Source organism: Salarias fasciatus, chromosome 23 (genome assembly GCF_902148845.1).
Source record: "Salarias fasciatus chromosome 23, fSalaFa1.1, whole genome shotgun sequence".
NCBI classification, from domain to species: domain Eukaryota; kingdom Metazoa; phylum Chordata; class Actinopteri; order Blenniiformes; family Blenniidae; genus Salarias; species Salarias fasciatus.
In genome coordinates this window covers 8,521,835-8,545,000 of record NC_043766.1, presented here as the reverse complement: position 1 = coordinate 8,545,000, position 23,166 = coordinate 8,521,835, and the positions used below count along the sequence as shown (strand labels likewise).

The window sequence follows — 23,166 nt, the reverse complement described above, 5'->3', positions numbered from 1 at the left end:
GCTGCTTTTCTTTTTAATTTGTCTCTTTCCTCTAAAGAAATTTTCTAGCAGGCTGGAATCAGCTAATTGCTGATCTTTGTCCCACTTGCTGCTGGTTCATTACTGAGTGCAACAGACAAACTGGGAAAAAAAGCACATTTAGCTGGTTGAGGTACTCAGTATTTAAAAAAAAAACTTGTTTTTTCTTGGCAAATTGTGAAAGAAAGGCGTAATGATTCAAATGCAGCAATCAACCAAAATGGCCAATGGATTGCTTTATTACTATTGTCTAAAACATTCAGCCAATGCAACCATTCCAGTGTCGTGGTGTTGAACGTTGTGTGTGAAGGTCACAGGCACTAACACGAACCAAGTCTTAGTTCTTCCAGCAGCAGTCCAGCAAACATGAAGCTTGTTCACCCTTGACTTGTTCTTGTTAACCTTCTGACCATGAAACAAAGAGCACTTGACTGGTTAGCTATCTCACCACAACTGATTGACATACTCCAACCTCCAGGTTATGTGATGCAGCCTCTTCTCTTTTACATTTGACTCCTGACTTCTGAAACAGATCCACTTCTTAACAAATACAAAGTGGTCGTACACTGGGAATATTCCCTTTTTGTCAAAACTCTCTTTTTTATTGTTCTATTGAACTCTGTGAAGTTAATTTATAGGAGATGCACTGCAGTGTTGCTGCTGCCTCTGGCAAAACACTGAACCTCTTAAGAGTCCTCAGTAGCTTACTGAAACTGTTGCTGTCTCAAGAGAGAGCTGGCAGACTAAATAATCAGTTTCCCATCACAGTGACAGTCTGAGAGCAGCTGTTTGCATCTGAAGGCCTGCCAGCAATCGTCCGCTTCGCTCTGAAACTGAGAAGGAAAGAGGAGATGCACAGAGGGAGGGAAAGACGAAAGGAAAGTTTCTTCTTTATTCAGGCCTCTTAAGGGTTTTGTTATTGATCTCACCAACAGACCTGCAGATGTATGTGTAGAGACATGTGCAGAAATACTTTCAGCATCCATCTGTGCGTGTTTTCAGTGGTATGTAGTGACACACACACTGAGCAGAAGCTGAACCTTTGGCTTTTGACACAGGTGTTCAGTGTGGTACGCTCAGGGATTTATCATTTTTGGATTGAAAAATAAAATAAATGTAGGTAGTGCCTCCTAACATACATTCCTAACTCTTCATCTGTATGTATTTAATAAATAGCCGTATTTAATAACTCAAATATTTCTTAAATTTGAGGAGAAATTATTCAATTGTTCTGCTTAACGATAAGAGGTTCTACAGCTTTGGTTTTGTCACTTTGCCCTTGGTGAAGCTTGATTTCCCTACAGTTACTGCACCTTACTGATATATTTAAATTGAAAATATAAAAGTTAAATACAAAAAAAAGTGCCCCAAGCTTCTCAAAGGTCATACTGAGGGTTACATGCTTTAATAGTGTAGCCTTTTTAAAAGACATAAAATCCCATCAAGACACATATTAATAGCATTTCTATGCTGGAAATGGTGAATTATGCTCAGTTTATCGTCAAGTGTCATTTGTTTTTGTTTTTTTTAATGAAAACATAGGGTGTTTATTCACACATTTTTTAATTTAAGTATTTTGATGAGTGTCCTTTAATGAGTTAAAACCACCTTTCATTCTGACAATTTAATGCTTGAGGCTTTTTCAGACTGGTTCAGTCGTCTGGTAATAGGAGGCAATAAAAGCCAGCCAGGATGAATGTAACATTAATAATGTTAATTACTTTGACAAATAGTAGCTCAATTATTCTCAACAGTAGGAGAGCAAATTTCAGTGATTCACGGGGCACCAAAAATATCACAGATGTTTCTACTGCAATAGAATCTTCATTTATTTCCACATTTGAAAATTATTTTTGTCTCAGCTTTCAAGAAATGCCTGAGGTCACACTCAAAAAAAGCTTATTTATCTGACCTTTTTTCCTGGAGGAAACCAATCTTTTCTACCCAGGATTTTGCATATGATGAACAGTGTTAGATTTTCCGGTCGTCATGTTATTATAGTTGCCTCATACCTCTTTTTGTTGCTCCCATAGAGCACTCTTTTTGATAATGTTGAAGCAAAGGTCAAGTTTTCACATGCAGTCATTGACGAGCATTCACCTTCGCCACTTGGCTGAGGTCTGGCAAGATTAATTCTTTGTGTCTTGCCAGGTTCATCTTTCTTACAATGGAGCCAAGCGAACATGGGAAAAAAAAAAAGTGTGTGCTTGGAAATGTGTGTGTTTTTAAAAGACATTGGTGCAACCGTTTTAACAGGGTGACTCTGTTTGAATTAGATGTTCTAACCCCCCGCTTGCTAAATGGATTTCTAAAGTGGCTGTAGTTGGAGGCTTTCAATCGGATGCAACCTTGAGTCCTTTTTTATGTGAGCTCTGTAGGATTTAAGTGCCGGTATAACATGAGCACGACTGAATGCATGCTCCTCATTTTTTGAAATTGAAAAATCTCCAAAGGCTCTCCCCATTGTGCAGGCAATTAATGGAATGCTGGCAGCGAGGTTCAGGTGCTTAAAAGTTGTATTTTTTTCTCTCTCTCTCGATCTCTTTTTAATGACTAATAAAGGATAATCATCGTGGAAGAAACATCATAATGCTGTAGGCTTCCTCTTTATGCACAATGATGTATAATGCATGTTTTGAAATGAAACGGCAGCGGCCTTCGAACTATTCCATCTCCAAACCTTAGTGTATTTGTTTTGCATGCCACAGTGAAGCTTTTGCATAATAATTGTGAGTGTTCCCATTAACAATGCTTGCCTATTAATTTGATCTTTACATTTTTAAAGTTTGTCCATCAGGCCGCCAAACAATGGGTCCCCCAGTCGCTCTCTGGTGTAAGCGATTAAATCGTAGGCTAATTGCCTCTCTGAAGTTTCGCCGTGTCTTCTTAGCCTCCTTCTCCTTTAGTGAAATATTTTTTCTCCTAATAATTTTGGAGTGTATTTAAAGTGTTGAGCTGAAAAGACTTCCAATATTTAAGTAAACATTTAAATAAAATGCCAGCAAAAGTTAATTTCATGAGTGTTTGTTAAACTAAAACCAAGCTCCTTCTCATTTGAATGCCAGACATTTACCTAAGGCCTTGTATAATGTCTTCTTTCTTCTGGTTGCTGTTTGGTCAGTTTTGAGTCCACATATTTGAGACTGAAAATCCCTCAAGACAAACAGAATGTTGACTCAAATAATGCTTTACTTTTGAGTATACATCTAAGTGGAATTGACATTATTGTTTGACAGAGAGGCAGAATGTGGCAGTGCGACTGAGTATTCCTTCAGAGCAACAAGTTGGAGCATCGACACAGAAGCAACGTCTGTCTGTTCAGAGTTTGCATGTTTTCCCTGCACCTAAGTGAGTTTCTGTCTAGATATTATTGATTCTTCCAATGTTCCAAAAAATGTTTGCTGACTTTTGATTGTGTTTTTCTGAGTTAGTCCTGTGACGGAGGGGTGACTTGTCCCGCTTGTCCTAATCCAATTTTGAAAAATTAGTATGAAAAAGAAAAATTAATTATTGAAAAGAAGAATGACTGTATAATTTTGTAAAACAATTGCCAGTTGAAGTTATGAAAACATTTTACCTTCCATACGTCCTGTGCACTTGGTGATCGGAGGGCACTGGTTAATGAGCTGCTGTGGGAGTTCACACACCTGCAAATTAGTTTTCCTTGTGTGTATTATTACAATTCAAAATATAAGATTTTAAAAAATGAAACAGCCCTAGCATTCTTTTTTTTTAATAGTGTCTTAAGCTAACAAGACATGCATGTTCAGGTAGGTGAGAAACAGGTCCTATGATTTTTGCGTTTTGTAAAAAGTCACAGAATTTAGGTGTGACAATGACATTTAATTAATATAAATGTAGAATTATGCAGTATTTTTTTTTCACTCCCCCCCCCCCCCCCCACACACACACACACACACACACAATTTGACCCAAGAGTATATAAACAGGGACGTTTAACGAGGAAGAACTAGTAAATAAATAAAATATGTGTGCAAGCATGTTGGTTAGTAAAAATGTGTCCAACGCAGCAAGTTCAGCACAGCAGTTCACCTGCTGGTTGTGTTGGGAAAAAAAATCTTTTCTCCTAACACAAAAAAGATTTAAAAATACATAAATAAATCAAAAACATGATGCTGAAAGTGTCAAACATTGAGATACAAAACTCCAGGTGGCATTCTGTAAACACTTTTGTCCATAGGTGATTTATAAATAAATCAAATAAAAAAGAAACAGTAAAAGTTCATTCTTATAATGGTTAAAAAAATATATCAGAACAGATATCATTGGGTTTTAAAACACCAATTAGCACAGGTTTGGCGATATGAAGTAAAACTCATCCTCCTCATATTTTCACGTGGTAAGAAGTTGTGCTTGGTGTGGTCAGATATTGTCTATGTTAAGACAGGTTTTGCCACCAAGTGGCGTTTGTTTTATTTGGAGCGGGTGTGCTTATTTCAGGCCTGCAGAGCCTGAGGGCCTGCCTGAGACTCAACTGAATATAAAACTTACATATTCCAGCATTCAGTTGCACTTTTTTTTTTTTTTTTCTCTCGCGATCTTGGAACACTTCCAAAAGCTTTTGTTTTTTTTCTTGTGCCCTCAGTCTTTTTCCCTTTGAATGTGCTTGACAATACAGGGAAACATACAAGCGCATCTCGGTAAACACGAGTGATGTGGTTCCAGAGTTTAAAAGCTTCACATAACACTGGCAGACACAACTTGGGGCTGTTTGTGTGACGGAAAGGAAAACTTGTTTAGAAAACTGACAGCATTGTGAGTCCGTATGTGTGTATGTGTGTGCATGCGTGTCTTATGCGTGTGTGCGTGTTTCAGTGTGCGCGTGTGCGAGAGAGGAAAAAAATCTTTGCGTATGTGTGTGTTTATGTTGCTTTTGGCAAGTTATTCATTTGTGCTTTTTTCCCCTTGCTCTCTGTGTGGTTATCTTTTGAGTTGGCTGGTTTGGAGCTGATGTCCACCTTCGGGGATGCGCATAGCATGCATTTCTGAGTATTTTCACCTGAGGCTGCACTTGTTAGAGTCTGTGGATAAATGTATATACATTATTTATACAAATTCAGGGCGAGTGAAAGCAGGTTTAACACATTTACAGACAGGAGGCCAGGCACTGCAAGCCAAGCTCCAAGTGAGGATTTCAACGCTGTGCGCCGGGGATCGAGCTGGCCGCTTGCCCGTCTGTGACCAGCATCCTTAATGCTGCACGTGAACACCGCTAACATTATCCTCAGCTCCACAGGAAATAAATTATCCCTTGTATGATTTTCCTCATCAAAACAAATTTAAACAAATAGACTGAAAGAAGTTGGCCGTTGTTGAATTTACAAGTGATGTTTTTACTCAAACATGGCTTGCGGCACCGTATTTAGCAGCTTCATTGCTTTAGTGAAAGAAAGGAAGATGAAACGAGATGAATGAACCTGAGTGAGTTAGAGGCTCCCCAAAGTTACTGAGAATTGTGAGGATGACCACACAAAATGCAGAAAAAAACATTTCCTCCTGAGGTTTCATGCCATTATACAATAATGAGAGACGTTGTCCTACCAAAGTTTTGCATTCTTTTCTTGCAAAAAAAATAAAGATCAAATAAAATTTATTTCTCATTTGTGGTAAAGTGTAAATGTTTGTATATGTGGAGTCAAACCTTCACGAAGATTTAGTGGAATATCTTTATTGATTAGATTTTATATAAAATTGTTTTAAAGGTTCATTTGTTAAATAAATGTATTTTAAACCTTTAACACAGAAAATATATTGAAATTAATTTAGAAATATTTGAATGTTAAAAATGATTTACAACTGATTATTAAAAACGGTTAAATATTAGAGCTGAACCTCGTTCATTAAAATACACTTAAGACTGTCATATGACACTGTCATGTCAAATATGATATATATATATATATATATATATATATATATATATATATATATATATATATATATATATATATATATATATATATATAAGTATATATCTTATATATATATGTGTTTTTATAATTATTTATAATTATCATATTTTATTGCAATGAGTCATCAAATTGTTTTAAGCACTTTATCACATTTTTGACAAATTGCTATAATGGTTGTGTTCTCACAGCGTAATTAACTGCTGTTTTCCAAAGTGACAGGAAACCGTCCGTCTCACATGTCCTTTCTGTCTCTCATCCAGGAGCCTCGTCCTCCAGTGGACACCTTGTCGCCTGGGTGCAGTCTTCACGTACCCATGGAGCTTGAGTTCACTGCCTCCTGCTTCCCTCGCAGCCCTGAACCTCAGAAAAGTCCCAGCCTCGTCTCTGTCGACTGAGCTGGATTGCATGATATTTAGTTAAATATTAAAATATTAATGTAATGCCTCAAATCTAGACTTCCTGGTATTTTTATGTAAACGAAAAAAAAAAAAATTTGTGTGTTTTATTTTGTTTTTCCTTTATGTCATGAACCTGAAAACAGCAGTCTACCAGATAAACTGCAATTTTCTTTTCTTTTCTTTTTTCTGCATTTTGCAACTGTGATATCCTCGGTTTGACGTCCCGGAGGTCATCATGTATCCCCTCTGATTCCTCTGCTCTCCCTACTGAAGTTTTCTGTAAACGGTGGAATACAGGTCCAGAAGACACGATAACATCAGCCTAAAGCAGAACAGTGACATTGTGCATAAATGATTATTGTCATTATTATTATTATTATTTTTGTTCTGTATACTATAAACTGATTGTTCTTGAATTTCATTTGAATGTGTCTCTCCTATTGCTACAGGTTGTGTTATTGTGATCATATACAAAGGTTGCTTCAGTGTCATTTTCAAGTTTTCAACACAAAAGAAAAATGTGAGCATACAGCATTAGTGTGCTGAGGAAGCGAGAATCTGATGTTATAAGCATAATAATTATTTATTGAAATATGAGGAAAAATTCAATTAGCTTCAAAGAGAGAGAGAGGGAGAGAGAGCAAGATAGAGAGAGATTCCCAAGGACCAGGTGATGATAGGAGCATTCAGCAGGAGGGATAAAAGTCATAGACAAACGGGAAGGAAACGGCATTTTGATGTTTGGTGTATCCATGTGTTGCCAGTGTACATGAGCTTATTATTCACAAAGGGCATTGTTTAAGTCCTTGACAAAGCATGTATCCTGCATACAAGTCTATAAATCTGACAGTGGCTGTGTAACCTAACATTTTGTTATGAAGCAAACAGCTAGATTTCACAACACGTCTTTGTTTTTTTTTATTCTGACTTCTGTGTCACCTAAAAAGGCTTCTGCCGTAAACGTCTGAAACTGTCGCTTTAAAAGATCTTTTCAGGTGATGGAGTCAGCAGTGTGTTTGCAGACATGCATTAAAGAGTTGGATTTCTGCAAAAAAAAAAGCCATATTATTGACTACATTGCTTGCATGTGGAGTTCACCCGCGTGTTTCAGGTGGTCCAAGGCAGCTGCAAAACCTTGTTGGCGATCACTCAGATTGTCTGATCATTAGACACAATTGATGAGTGTAACAGTTGGTGGAGCCCATAATCAGGACAGCTCATTTACAATGGAGTAAGGTTACTTGTACATTAAACATGCCATTATAAGATTACTGATTATCCCATGACTTATTTAACAAAATGTAGACAAAATAACCACCACAGGTTGTAGTGAGAAAACTAAGTGCTGGGACATTTTGATAAAAACAGTAACAGCTACTGTACACATGGATGAACTCTGCATGAGAATCATTTAGGCTGCCATATGGTATGCTAAGAAAAGAAACAAGTTCTGTTAAATTTGGACACAATACTAGAAAGTCACAACTGACAAGAGAAAGATGCAGTCTTTGGTATAAGAGCAAACCAGACAAAACAATGATGTGGGCTGAAATTCAGGAAGAAAAATGGATGTGGCACGAACATCTTTCACACCTACTTACTTAAATACAATACTTTTTTTTTCAATATACAGACTTGCATGAACAGTTCAAAGACTAAGAAAATTTGCAGCGATTTCTTTTTTTTTTGTCTTATTTTTCTTTTCCTTTTTCTTTTTTAAGTCCATTGTTTTTGCTCTAGACCTGCATCTCAGAACTACTAATGGAAACAAAACAAGAACATGCTACAGTAAACAAATTTATTCTGGTGTGGACACCTCACGTCATGTAACACAAAGATGGAAACCTATTGACGCAATAAATTATCTTCATTGTTAAGCGTAACCAGTGACATACTGTACATCCATAAGATCAAAGCACTGTAAAAAAAAAAAAAAAAGAGAAAACTTTTACAAATAAAATGTTTGAGAATGAAATGGAAATCTTTTACAGCAATGCTCAAAAATGTAATGTTTGAATGCCAGCAGACACAGAAAATTATAGTTTAAGTTTGATTCCTCTTTGATTTTAGTGTCTCACGACATAATTTAAGTACTGCTCAAAACAAAATAATAATAATAAAAAAACACTGTACACACACCAAAGAAAGCCAGATAGAGGGATCTTTTTCTTAACTTTGCTGATTTCATGTTTAATTTTTTTCTTTTTTTCCTTTTTTTTTTTTTTTTTTTTTTTTAGGAAATCATTGCTTTGCAATTTATGCTTCATCACAGTTCTCTCCCATATGACCCCATGAATGTAAACACCTGTTGAATTCATTTTTTTTGTTTTAATTTTTTACAACATTAATACTTTATATATATATTTGTACATATTTTCATTCACATCTGCGCGGTTAGCTAGCATGGTAATGAAATAAGGCAAGACTCACATAAATGTGACATCACAATTTTTTTTGTCTTATAATACTGATTATTAGGTATTTGTAATTTACCTTCTTCTCTACTGCTGCAGGCTTTGGTCTTCGGACAAAGGCAGGAATAATCCTTCTCAGTCTCCAGAATCACTCTTTGTTTTGTTCCAGTTTGAATGAAATGATAAAAAGGAGATGTGTTTTTTTTTCTTCTTATTTTTTTGCAGGAAAAAAGGGCTATAAATACAATTATTTAAGCTGACATTATTAACTGGTCTTTCTGAGGTACATAGTTTAAGATGATTTCGGGAGGTTGTATAAGAAAGGGGAACCACAAGGTGAGCACGAGGAGCAAATGACTTCCATTACAAGAGGAAAAGTATTCTTATTAGCCTATTTTGTTTGTTATTCAATGTATTTTTTTTCTCCAGACCTCTTTTTTTTTTTAACCTTCTGTTTTCCCTTCTTATTTAGGTCCAGCTGCCATGTAGGGCACGTCTGAGTTGAAAAACCAGACCAGACACCGAAAGAGTCTCGCCTGATTGACTGCTTGTCTGTTTGCCTTTACAGTACCAACAACAGCTCAAAGTCAGTTTTAGTTAAAGAGCACACAGGAGGATCATCCACAGAATAAGCCACCAGTCATGTCACAAAGCTGTCTGAAAGATGGGCAGTGTTAGTCAACTTCCTTTCCCGGCACAAAAAGCCTCTCGTCGTAACACCAGCGCTAAAACACTTCAGGGTTGTGATTTTTTTTAAGGTCTCGGTCGCACCGTCTGATAGTCTTGCTTGCGCAGACGACTGAATATCATCACGTGTCAAATGTAGACTTTGCTTCAGGTGTTTTTTTTTTCTTTTCGTCCTTTCAACACTGTCTTTTTCTGTGCAGTTAAGGAGAAGCGGCCCTTCTTTCAGACATTCACTGCTCTCTTTCTTCTTTTTTTTTTCTCTTTTTCTTTACAATAAAGCCATCTGTGTATTGTTTTCCTGTGCTCATTATTCAAAAGTCTCAGCACATGTATTTGTCCAGATCTGCACTTCATGTTGTAACTTGAACATCCAAATGAGCTCGATATAAACAAGAGTTTCTAAATGTTCGCTTCTCTCCGTCCTTCCAGACCATCACACAGTCAGCTGTAAGCTGGGAGTTCAGTTTGGTAATGGCATTGTTTGGAGTTTCTGGAGCTGCAGACGGGCTGTGACCCTCCTAAGCCCTCTTGGCGTGCAGCATTTCAATGAGCAGGTTGTTGCAGGGCACATCGCCGTTCAGGTGTTTGTAGTAAAGATATTCTTCGGCCTGCAGACTGATGGCCCGGATCTCAGGTAGTCGCAGGAGGAGCTGTCCGAACTTGTCCGTTTGCTGCGGGTAGTTGCACATTACGTAGTCCAGCAGGGCAGCGTTGACTTGCTCCTGGACGCTCTCAACCAGGTGAAAGTTCTCCAGGTTCTTGACATCTGCAAAAGGAGGCAAGACAACCGTTAGCTGAGTTAAAATATTTGAGAGAAAGTAGGGATTTATGGGAGGATCGGGGGTTTGGTGATCGGGTAGAGGGCAATTTGACACTTAAAGTTAGGGGCATAAATTGTGGTATATAGGCCTGAAACAGTAAAACTTTGTTTAGAATTAGGAGTGTTCAGAACCATTAAAAAAAAATTGCCAATAATTTATTTTATTCAGTTATGAAATGTATCTTGTAATTATTTCCACCTATTTGTAATTGTACATTACAACAATAAGGTATTCTCTGAAAAGACTCCATCAAAACCTGGCCCCCCCTTTTTTTTTTTCTTTTGGAGGGGGGACATGTGTTTATAGTTTTAAGGTCTACACAGTCTGGACACAAATCAAAAGCAGTATTTAACCTAAATAATGTACAAAGGCACCGTGCCTCATATTCTTACAGATAAAGGTTAGATTAATTAGGATCTTCATTTATCAGGGGACAGTGTTACGAGTCAGATTCTTTGGTTGTGGCTCATTTTCACTTGGCTAAAACTGCATGATGAAATATTCCTCCCTGCTTTTATTTTTTTTTTTTCTTCTTCTTTTTCTGAATCATCTCCTGGGACTACATTGTACAGGGAATCAGGTAAAGGCAAAAAGACTCTTCTCCTCAGAGATTAATTCCCTTGGAGTCAATAAATTATGCAGGGCAGAGTTGTAGTCATATTAGCGCCAGGCTGCTTTTTCTTATCGGATGCCTTCACTCACCTTTTTATACTTTTTCATCACAACAAAACAATGTGTTCTTGTTATCAATTAAAAATGAAAAACTTTACAGCCTTATCAGGCTTGAATCTGCTGGAATTAAAAAAAAAGTCAACTATAACTTTAAATACCCAGTGCACTTCACATACAGAAATTCATCTCAGTGGATAGTCTTTTTTCACTAATAATTCTTTGTGCAAAAATGTATTTTGCATTTTTCAAAACCCTATCTTTCTGCACAGCTATAAGCACTTTTCCTTGACAATAATAAGCTCACTAGGGGTTTAAGCAGATTATTGCAAGACAAGAGAAAAATTTGCTAAATGGATAATGGTGGAGCAGAGCGCTGTGTGTACTTGTCATGATTATGAAGCGCAGGGCTGCAGAATATTTAATTAGGTAGCAGCTCTGTGTGTGCGCCTGTGTGATCTTTTATTAATCTGTTTGACCCCAGGTCGAGTGTGTTCACAGTGGGCTAATGTGGAATGACAGAGTCCCTGTGTATAGTTGACACCTCCGCACCAACACACACACACACACACACACACACACACACACACACACACACACACACACACACACACACACACACACACACAATGTATCTAATATCACCTTGTTTCATAGTAAATCTCAGCTTCTCTTTTTCTTTCTGTCTGTCTATTTCTCTGTTTCTCACACGAACACACAAAAATCCAAGAAAAAAAACAACATATTTCTTTCTTACAAACGTAGCTCCCCCTTCACACACACACACACACACACACACACACACACACACAAACCCCATCCACCCACCCAGAGCATTAGGAGGAAGGAGGGGGAGATAAATCAGCAGCTAATGAGGTCTAGAGAATGAGAAGCAGGTCCTTCAAGGCACTTCCATCTATGATGCACTCTACCATGCTATTGCAATCTGTATGCGTGTGTGTTTGTGTGTGTGTGTGCGTCTGCTTGTGTATGTGTGAGCTGGTGTTTACCATGGTGCATGCTCACCCTGACCTCTGGGTGACACGGCAGGGGGCTAAATAAGGCCAAGGGGAGGGCAGGAAAAGGGGGAGGGGTGTGGCCTGTGACAAAGAAGCCTCCAAACAAACATGACATGTGCTTTTTCCTGCTGCCAGTCAGCTACCCGACCCTCTCTCAGACTCCTGAACCATCTTTAACACCCCCAACACCAAAATGTAAGTGTTAATATAGGCTTACATAAGATAACCAGATCGAGCATAAATTTGCTTTAAGCAATGGCACACAGACGTCCTACGCAGGTCAACAAAAGAGAGGAAAAATATGACTTGCTTTCATCTGCACATGTAGAGATTTAAATATGCAGTAAAAGTTTCTCAGAAAGTTGTGAAATTATGAAAATTTGTTTGTGTTCATCAATCAGTTTTTTGTTATATTTTTCAAGAATATTTTGTGTGCTTCTCGTGAATTTTAGTACCTAATGAGTGGCTTGATCCTTAACCACTTCCTGTCACTGTACAAATCAATTCATGATGGTATCTTTGATATTTTCAATAATATCTAAAAAAATATATAGCTTTCTTTTTGGTTTGTAGTTCATGCTGAGTGTAAAATTCTCTCTGTGTCCATGTTTACTTTGCACTGAAGAAAAAAAAAAAATCAAATGATTCCAGCAAACATCATTGGCCTGGCCGAGGAGCTCTAGGAGATAGAGTTAATGTTTTTATGTTTTCATTTATTTTTGTCTTAAGCAAGAGCTGTAAGAAACAATGGACACAGACAGAATGGAAGACGTAGTGAACCGACTGGCACCATGGCCATGGGGAGACCATGGAATATATGAGTTGCTTGGATTAGTTTCCCAAGTCAAGAAGAACAGTTGGCACTGCGCAACATGTCTTCTGTGGAGGGCCCCCCACTGCAGAAACTGAGAGGGATTTCAGCCATACTTTCAATATTACTCCTCACCATTGCCTCAAGGGGGTTTTGAGGGCAATGGTCTGCTCATCTGTTTGTCCCGGAGGACCCACCTTTGCCAGCTCATTCTCCAGTTTTCGAGGAGCTCCAGAGGGACCAACCTCCCATCAACTCTTGTGCCCCTCTGAGGCTGTCCCAGAGGACCCACCTTCACACGCTTTAGTGCTCATCCTTGTAGCCATGCCTCCTGCCAGGCCCCCGGAGGGGCTCTTCCACCAACTTTACCAGCCTCATGTTCGGCCCCCAGAGGGGCTATTTCTCCAACTTTGCCAACGTCATGCTTGGCCCCCAGAGGGACTCGTCCACCAACTTTGCCAGCCTCATGATCTGCCCCCAGAGGGGATCTTCCACCGACTTTGCCAGCCTCATGTTCTGCCCCCAGAGGAGCTCTTCCACCGACTTTGCCAGCCTCATGTTCTGCCCCCAGAGGAGCTCTTCCACCGACTTTGCCACCCTCATGTTCTGCCCCCAGAGGAGCTCTTCCACCGACTTTGCCAGCCTCATGCTTGGCCCTCCGAGAGGCTTCTCTTCCGGTCATATCAGCCTCATGCTTGGCCCCTGGAACGGCTTTTCCATCAATTCCATCAGCCACCTGATCAGTCCTCAGAGGTGTTTTTCCTCTGACCGAGTCTGACTTTTGTTCAGTCCCCAGTGGGGTTTTCCTCTGACCACATCCGCCTCCTGCTTAGCCCCATGAAGGACTTTTATCCAGACCATGTCAGCCTCCTGCATGGCCCCTGGAGGTCTTGTCAGCTCACTTGTGCCTCGGCCACTTTCCCAAACAGCTTCAAGTGTTTGCCCAGTTTACTGGCTGTTCTCGAGTGTTTCCAACTGTTCGCTCAGATATTTGGACCACCCCCTGTAGTGGCCCTGTTTGTTTGCCCAGTTTACCATGCAGCCTCCAAAGTGCCCTCGCCTGCACACTCAACTTGTGGGCTACCCATTGAAAGGCCGCACTTGCTTATTAGTTTTCCATGCATGCCCCTGGTTGGCCACGCCTGCTGAACAAGACTGTCGTCCTGATAGGACCCAACTGTTTGCTCAGATTCCAGGCCACTCTTGAGAGTAGTACTGCGTAGCCGCCCATTTCCGACGCCGCCCTCTGAACTGGTTCCGCCTGCTGCCCATTTTACCGTCCGCCCTCCAGAGCAGTCCTGATTGCATGTCCCGGTTCCTGGCCACCTTGCTGAGTAGCTCCACCTGCTCACCCAGTTTCTTGGTCACCATACAGCAGCAGGGCCAGCCGACAGCATTGTCTGATGGCCCTGTTGTTTGCAATGCCATATTTTTGAGACTATTTCAAAATTGCTTGTAATGGATTTTTTGTGTATAATTTTGTTAGAAACATGTTTTCCTATTCATTTCCTATTTGTCACCAGCTGTACCCCATTGTTTCTGCTCTCCGTGTGTGTGTGTGTGTGTGTGTGTGTGTGTGTGTCTGTGCCATTCCCAGTCTTGTGAGTTGCCAGTTTGTCGAATGACCTTGTCTGTAGCCCTTGTTGTGGAGCTTTCAGTCTGTTAATGCTTGCCTTCTTTTCCACTCAGTATTTTTACATCATCTGCAGTAAAGATCACTTGTATATTATCTGGTGTCAATATAATAAACAACATTGAGCTTTTAATAATGATATACAAATTAAAGATAAACACCCAATGCTTTCAAGGCTGTATAACCAATAGGAAATATGCTCACTGTTTTTTTTAAAAGGTAAACTGTATTTATTTGCTGACAAAAATTACGTTTATTTGTTTAAATGTTCTTTTTGAAAATCAGCTGAGGGATGCCAGAGACATTTCTTTGTCTGATTTGTCTAAATTCACAGAAACATGACAAGGTGAACCCAGATCATAGGAGGAGCACATGAGGTGATATCATGCTGTTAATAAAAGATTTGTTCATATTTGTGCATGTCTGCGTATGCATGTGGAGATGAGTTTGATTTGTGTAACTGTGGATGTTGGGGGTGAAACTATAGAGAATTAGTGCCCAATGTCTCTGTCAAGCTAATTAGGAGAAAGTGAGGCAAAAAGACAGCATTTTAATTGCTAATTATCACAGCCTCTTTTGAAAAAAATAATGAATCGGGGCTTCCAAAAAAAAGGAAAAAGACAAAGAACAAAATGACAATAACTTGAAAGCTACTTCCACATGCAAATTAGGCAAATAAAAAAAGACAAAAATTCTAATGAAATTAGTTTAATTTAGCTACAAATCCAATCGAAACGGCTGTTTTTTTTTTTTAAGATCATTCAAACGCAATAAGGGTGAGGACAGAGAAACGATAGAAAAGAGTTTCCACAGAATGAAATAATTATAACAAAAGTCAAACAGAAACAGAAAAAAATAGGATCAATAATTCCCAGACAATGTCAGGTTGGAGTATTAAATGTGCTAAGCACTTTCCCCTAATCCTTCAATGCCCCCATTCCCCTTCTGCTCTCTCTCTCTCTCTCTCTCTCTCTCTCTCTCTCTCTCTCTCTCTCTCTCTCTCTCTCTCTCTCTCTCTCTTTCCATCTCATCCTTCAGCCACTGAGGGACTAATTATCAACTTTTTTTTCACATAAAACAGCCACAGTTCGTTCCAGTGCCGCGTCCGAATACTCAAATGGAAACCCCGAGGTCCCACAGAATACATTGTTTCATTTGACGGGCAATCATGCTGAAGCCTGTGACCTAATGCAGAAACACACACACACACACACACACACACACACACACACACACACACACACAGACGCACTCATCCTCTCTTAGACAGAACCCCTGAAATCTCCGCTGTGCTTTTTAATTAGACAGGATCTGCTCTGTGCTCGGTGTGTATGTCTCTGCATGTGCTTTAACGCGCTTTCACCGACCCTTACAATCAACCTGCTCTAGGGACGCATGCACGCACAGCATTTAGACATGCTGCACATTCACTCATGCAAATGCTTGCTCGATTATTTCACTCTGATCTCAGAGATGCCCTACAGAGTGGACAATGCGGTGTGAAAATAAAAACACAAAAATGTGATAAAGCAAATAAGAAAAACATCAATAGGGGTCAAAGTTCAGAATCTTTTTTTTTTTTTTTTTTAAACCAAACATGTGTCACTTGGTTTATGGCTGTAAGAATCCAAAGTGGTAATAAAGAGAAAACACTACACCAAGAGTAAGGCAACATTACAATACGTGGATGTTTCATTTATAATTTAACATCTCAGGATATTAACTTCTGGCTGGCCTATAGTGCTTTCAAAAAAGAAAATTAAAACGAAACTTCTCAAGTACATTTATTTAGATTGGATAGAAAAATCAGCGCATGAAGTAGTGCCAAAGGAAGGTTACAATATAATAGATAATAAAACAATGGGGAAAAATATAAAAATTAAAAGGTATATTTATATAAGGAGGCCTTACCTAATACTAAAATAATGCAAAAAAAAAAAAAAAAAAAAAATTCTAGTGCAGGTAGATTGTAAATGAAATAAATGCAGCATCTGAAACTATAATATGTTATCAGATCTACTGTATTTCCAGATGCTTCTAAATGGAGGCCACAATTAACACAATTCAAATGTTAAAAAATGCTTTTATGAGAACAGAAAAAAACTGACAAAACAATATTTTTTTTCATCAGGTCCGTTCAGCAATAAACTATTGCTTTTTCCCCGTATTTCCTGTCATGCCTCTACACTGTGATAAGGTCAAAAGTTATGGTTAGAAAAAGAAAAAAAAAGAAGAAGAAAGAGCAGCACAGACTCTCATGTTACAGTTTTAGTGCAGCAATCAATAAAACCTCTCAGTCACATGCTACCAATACACTCTGCCTTTCAAACTTCACAACATGTGTTCTCTGCCGGGTCCAAAAACAACACATAAAATTCCTGGATCATAAACAGTTATTGAGTGAACTGCTGTCAGTAAACTTGGCCAGTTAAATGTGAGGAGAAGACAAACTAGTCACTTCCTGCATAGGTGGGAATTAAGGGCTTGGCTCTTCCAATAGGGAGTTTCACAAGCGTTTATACAAGCCTGTCAAAGCTGAAGCACCTTTTACTACGCTAGCGGTACTTCAAAGAGCAAGGAGTTGAACCTGTGTCCTGGCTAAATCCTTTTTATTACACCCTACTGGACTGTTATCTGTCCACAGCTACTTTATTCATTATTAATCTGCCTCACGGCTTAGCTCCAATCAGAGGTGGGGGCGGTGAAAGAACAGAACCTAATGACCTTTGACTTGGAAAGAAAAAAAAAGAGCACTTACTACAGTGAGCAACATGTGCATTTAACCGTACACTTGTTACAATATGTGTCTCAGTGTGGAAAATAGGGCAACAAGTGCAGTCAAAGCAAATAAGGGCCAGAGGACGCAGAAAGAAGTAATGGCCACAAATATTAACAGTATCGCCTCAGTAGAACGGTGCGTCAGGCCTGATGGGCAAGACGGGCGTTCCATTTTCAGAAAAGCATTATATTCTTATTCTTACTGCCCACACACGCACACACACGCACACACACACACACACACGTTCAACAAAAATTCACATCCTCGCCTAACCTCAGCGCTCATCAGCACTCCACTGACAACATTTCAAGTGGATGTAAGTATTTTTTTTTTCTTTTCAGGAGGTTCTGCTTCCTTATTACAGTATTACAGTCCTCATCCATCCATGGTTGCCAGAAAACACTCTTGCCCGCTCCCTGGAGCTCTCAGCTGCCTTGTTTTCCTGCAAGTCCCATTTGGGGAATTCCCCTTCCTGATAAGACGCCTCCACGATAAAGACAGGTTTGGGGGAAAAAAAGAAAAAAGAAGGAAAAAAAATCTGTGTTGATCTAAATTTGTATGTTCTTAAAGATTTAGTGTTGGATCTTTGAGACCTTGAACACAAAAGGCTAATAAATTAACTCGGATCACAGTCGTCCTTTGACCATATACAGTAGACATAGATATAAAGTTTCTAAGCCCAGAAAAACTCTACAACTTGCTGGAAAGCAATCGAGATTAATACAGGGATTCAGAAATCTGAGTAGTACTACATAATTATTCAAATATATAGTGATGAAGGTGTTGGCTTTGAAAAAGGCTTTTCCGATGAGCACTCTTGGCTTTCTTTCCGTATAAGAAAGTTGGATAAATGGTGATGGAAATGATCCTCAAATCTGTATTCATTTTTCATGTTAGAAGATGTGTTTCAAATTTCTGGACAAGGTTAAAGTGTGTTGCAATCTCGGCACATTCATTAATACCATACTTAAAGCTTTCTTCTTTTTTTTTTCTTTTTTTTTTTTGCTTCAATATGGAACCACAACCAAAACATATATCTCTTGGCAGATGCATAAAGACACAGTACAACTATCACACAAATTGAAATATCTTATTTTCTATTTAATCCAGTCAAAGGATTTCAGGACACATCCTTTACACTCATTACCTTCTGTAGTGATTTAACAAATGCCTCATTAAGCCCTAAGCAGTGACCCTTTATTTTAAAAAGTGACCTTTTTTTCCACCAGCATACAGTTACACGCTGTAGCTACATGCCCTCAAGCTAACATGTAGCCCAATGTCCAGAGGCCAAATATCCTCTGTACTAACAATGCATAATAACAAACTGTCTCACAGTTCCTGGAAACAGGCCACCAATGGGAATGAAACATTGTCAGCATGTCAGAATAAAGCATAAAGGCTCAATTTGGCTGCCGACTCATCAAACCTTCCTTTAAGCCTCTCGTGGGGCCGAATGCCATGCGGCTATGAAGGCGAATTAAGCAGGCATGATCCAGTTGGGGATATATTAAGTCAGATCTAAACCTTCTTCGACAACATTGCTATTGTTGTTAAGCTAAACAGGTAGCGGATGGTTGAGTTCTGTCGCCTAAGGATGGGTCGGCGGGCTCAGCGGCACGATGGAGGCAGGTTGAGAGCTATTGGGAGAAAGAGAAATGTGCCTTAGGTCTGATAAAATAAACAAGAGAAAAGGTGCTTGGAGCAGGAAAGAGACAAGCTTCTCTCATTGACTATGCTAGCTGGAAGGTGCTGGGGATTTATCTTGAGGTGAAGTGGAAAACAAATTTACACCCTGAATCCACTGGTCCTGACTGTAGCTGTGCAATTGTGCACTTCAACAGATGGGCATAGCCAAGGAGGTTAATATCAGTGGGACCAACATTTTAAAGCTAGAGTAAAGATTTTGTAACACAGGATGGACTTTAGTGAAAGTTTTGGGGACTTTTTTTTTTTTTTTTTTACAAAACGGTGGATAGCAGATGCCAGTAGATCCATTCGCCTGTCTTCTATAACCCCATGGCCAACTAATGGTCATGGAGGGCTGAGGCCAATACCAGCTCACAATGAGCAAAAGGCAGGGTTCACACTGGACAGCTCATAAGTTCATCACAGGACTAACACTGAGACTGACAACAAATGCTGATGACAACAGCATCATAATACCTCAAGACTCAAATAATAAATGTTAATTCAAAAATGATAAGTATTTTTTTTTCCTCTTTGGGGGTGGTGATGGGGTTGGGGAGCTGTAGAGTCAAAGACCAACATGAAGTACAAGATGAATCGATGGTGAGCGTGGTCCTTTAGCATGTCTGCTATTAGTAGCCTTGCTGCGGTAAAAATCACATCACTGGAGTGAGAAAGAAAAAAAAAATCACATTGTCTCAGCATTATGAAAATCCATTTGCCAGAGGGATACTGAGGGACTTGAATCAGCAATGAAGCTGGTGCTTAGCCCACTGTGGTTCCTCAAGTCCTCCCTACTCCGCTTCTTATTGCCCCTTCTTTAGGCCTCCCGGAGGTGGGAACCAAAAGCCTTTTCAATGAGCTGGCCTCGGACTGACTGATGCACCCACAGGTCCCAGGTCTTCTACCGTCTTAATGCAGTCTGGATTGTATGGATAGTCTACGCCTTCACTACCACGCCCTCCAAGCAGCTCCCGGCCATGTAACTATGACGAACTAACGACAGCAAGTCTTGACGAACAGCTTCTAGAGTAAAATGGACAGCAATCAAAGATTCAAACTCTGTTTTTGGTATAATCTGAGGAAAAGATTTCCAGAGCAGTGAAATGGAATAAATAAAATTTGAAGGAATTAGAAATCAATACTGGTGTACCTGTGAGGTGACTCTTCAGGCTCTCCTTGACCTTGTATTTCATTTGTAACTGTCAGCAACAGCACAGCCAGGCGCAGCATATGTGTGTGTTGTTGCTGTCTCTGTCTGTCTGTATCAACACATTCATGTGAACCTCGTTTACATTCAGTGCACTTTTGCACCCGTTGGCTAATTACACACAGGGTTTGTTTGGTGGTGGAGGGAGGGTGTGTGGAGTGGAGGGGCATGTCAACCTTTCTTGTTTATGATAAAGTGACAGAAAATCATTGGGGGGTCAAGTACCCCCCTCCCCAACCCTCCACTGCCCCGAAAACTCCTGCAGCAGTACAGAAGGTGCATGGTGTGGGAAGCCTCCCCTTTAATGAGACCATTAAAGGGCCTGTGTCCCCGTCAATAGATTTCTTTCATTCTTTCTCTGACAAATTTGAATTAATAATTCAGCGCCAAGCGCCCGGGGATGTATATTTTCAGCATGAAGGACAGTTAATCCATAGCGTCAGCCCCCCTCACCCCCCTCCTTTCTATCTCTCACTCCGTCTTTTTCTCCACACTCTCATTTTACATCTATCCGCCTCGTCTTCCTCCTCTGTTGCTCCTTCCTCATTTGATGATGGAAGTCAGCAGGTAGAGTGCTGACTGAAGAAAGAGTGTGCCACATACTTTCCACACTTTCTGTGGACTTCTTTGTTCTCTGTGTGATTTTTGCTCCCTGTAAAGCTGACCTGTCACACAAGTGCAAATTGGGGTTTAATTTATTCTTAAGTATTGGATGGCAGCAGTGGCCCTTCTCCCCCTCCTCCTCACAGCTAATGTAAAATGACATGTTTGCACTCTGCCTCTCAAAGCTGGGTCTGATTTAGCGAACTGGATTTTTTTTTTCTTCTTCTTGTTCTTGGTGAATGTTTCTGCTGTGCCAGACAGTGGGACACTGAAATGTACAATTTAAGGAAATCTGAGGAAATCAGTAATTTTCAGGATCAACCACAACAGCGCTTGTCTGATGCAAAAGTTGTTGTAGAGTGTATTTGTGGTTCGGGGTGTCTGTGTTTCCTGCACATTGCGGCTTGAGAGTTTCATCAATTCTGTTAGGGTAAATTTTAGGAGACGAAACGGGTCTGTTTCTTTTTTCTGACTGGTTTAGTGCTCATTATACATTGTTGCAATGTTGGAAGAGGTAAAATGCCAGGAGCCACAGAAAGTGAAGAGAAAAGACAGTGTTCTTGTTGAGTGTGTGTTTTCCAAGAAATCTTGTTCTTCACATTTGCAAGAAAAAAACCTGAAGAACTACCAGTTCAATACTTCAAAAATCAACAGATCCTAATGAGCAGCATATCTTCAGGATGACCACAGTTGGGAAGAAACTATATTGTTTTGTTACTGTAGTTTTTTGTATTTCACTTCAATATTTATTTTTCTCTCTACATTCACAACATATCTGTACCTCTCCTCACACTCCTGAAACTGGGTTGCCTTTTGCTTTTAACCTCTTATGTCGGCAGATTTCATGTGAGAGAAATAACAGCACAGAGGGAACAAGGTAACCGCAGAGTGGAGTTAAATTAATGTAAAGTTTGTGATAAAGACACAAACTTTCTATTTATGTCAAGATAAAATGCATTTTTTTAATCTGGTTGTCAATTTTTCAGGCTTTCAAATCATCTTTAAAATAGGAATCCATAGACAGCCTGAACTGTGAAGGTATTAGTAATTCCCTACAATATGCATAAATTGTTCTGCTGCTTACAGTTCAGTTTGACATAATTATGTATTTACAGCTTTTACATTTATTTTATTGTGTTTCACAAAACTTTTCAGCTCTGAAAGCTTTGTTTTATTGATGTTTTTTTTTCCACCAGTATTTCAATCTCTGCTTATATTGTTATGTGAACATGCATACGATCTACACCTCCTAAACTCATCAATGATTACAGCTGAAAAAAAAAAGTCTTTACTTATATATTCAGTGTACTTCAGAAGCAGCACTTCCAACTTTCACCACCTCTGAAGCTGACTGCTCTTCTCTTACACATTCAGTTTTCAAAGATTAAAATTAATTATATTGAACTCATTGTTAGTGCTTTTCCTACGCCTGCATTATGCATTATATTATTTTATTGTACAAATGAACATATCTGAACGAAACGTCTCCTCACACACCGTGAAGACGTAGAAGAGCGGGATACCACAAGTAGCTGCGGATAAGAATACCAGATGGCACAGAGTACACAGAGTATAACCTCACACTGTAAGGCAGTATGCACAGGATGAGAGCTGCAATTACAAATAACACTGTCCAGAATTACCTTTTTCCATTCTAAAAGTTTTTATTTACTGTGTGTTAAAGAGACACTAAATGATCGTAGGTCTCCTGTTTAATTGTTTAAATAATGTGTCACACCTCCTGACCACATTCCTTCTATCTAAAAAGACAGTTTTCTTCCACTTTGTTTAATCTGTGTCATTGTTTTATCCCAAGACACTTGCAGAGGATCGTTGCTTTAAATATCCGACAGGGCAACAACGAAGAAACATGAAAGGAGCTGGCTCAGGAGTGAGGGTGCTGGATCACAGGTGGGTGGGGGCGCAATGAAGACAGAGGGAGAGGGAGGGAGGCAGAACAAGAGACAGCAACTGTTGGATCATCTGTGCTTTAAAACATTTAATCACTATCTCTGGTTACACACAAATGCACTCGCACACACACACAGACTTCACCTTCAAGCTCTGCTGTTCCTTTACGCTAAGTAAAGTATCTTTAAAGTACATTGTGCAAAGATTCTCTCTCTCTCTCTCTCTCTCTCTCTCTCTCTCTCTCTCTCTCTCTCTCTCTCTCTCTCTGCATGCACACTCTCTCTCTCTCTCTCTCTCTCACACACACACACACACACACACACACACACACACACACACACACACACACACACACACACACACACACACACACACACACACACACACACACACACACAGAAGCTCAAAGAGCAAAGGGTGTATAATCTTATAGCAGCCACCTGACCATCATATAGCTTACCACTACCGCAGTTCCGACACATGCCTCACACTATACATATTCACACAGGGACACAATGACTGACAATCCGCATGCCAGGCGGTTCTGCAATGCCAGCCAGCTCCATTTGTA

At 39.6% G+C, this 23,166-nt stretch overlaps 2 protein-coding genes across 2 annotated transcripts in view; one reads left to right on the top strand and one right to left on the bottom strand.

Moving 5' to 3' along the window:
- Nucleotides 1–7,391, top strand: part of LOC115382006 (adhesion G protein-coupled receptor L3-like) — an 84,832-nt gene extending 77,441 nt beyond the window's left edge. The window contains exon 25 of the mRNA XM_030083652.1: nucleotides 6,212–7,391. Within this exon, the coding sequence (XP_029939512.1) occupies nucleotides 6,212–6,346 (135 nt within the window). The 3' untranslated portion in view covers nucleotides 6,347–7,391. The remainder of the gene's footprint in view (nucleotides 1–6,211) is intronic.
- A 653-nt stretch (nucleotides 7,392–8,044) lies between these two features.
- The window catches only part of LOC115381924 (nuclear receptor subfamily 5 group A member 2-like), a 57,815-nt gene continuing 42,693 nt past the window's right edge, over nucleotides 8,045–23,166 (bottom strand). Inside the window, exon 4 of the mRNA XM_030083567.1 lies at nucleotides 8,045–10,216. Within this exon, the coding sequence (XP_029939427.1) occupies nucleotides 9,969–10,216 (248 nt within the window). The 3' untranslated portion in view covers nucleotides 8,045–9,968. The remainder of the gene's footprint in view (nucleotides 10,217–23,166) is intronic.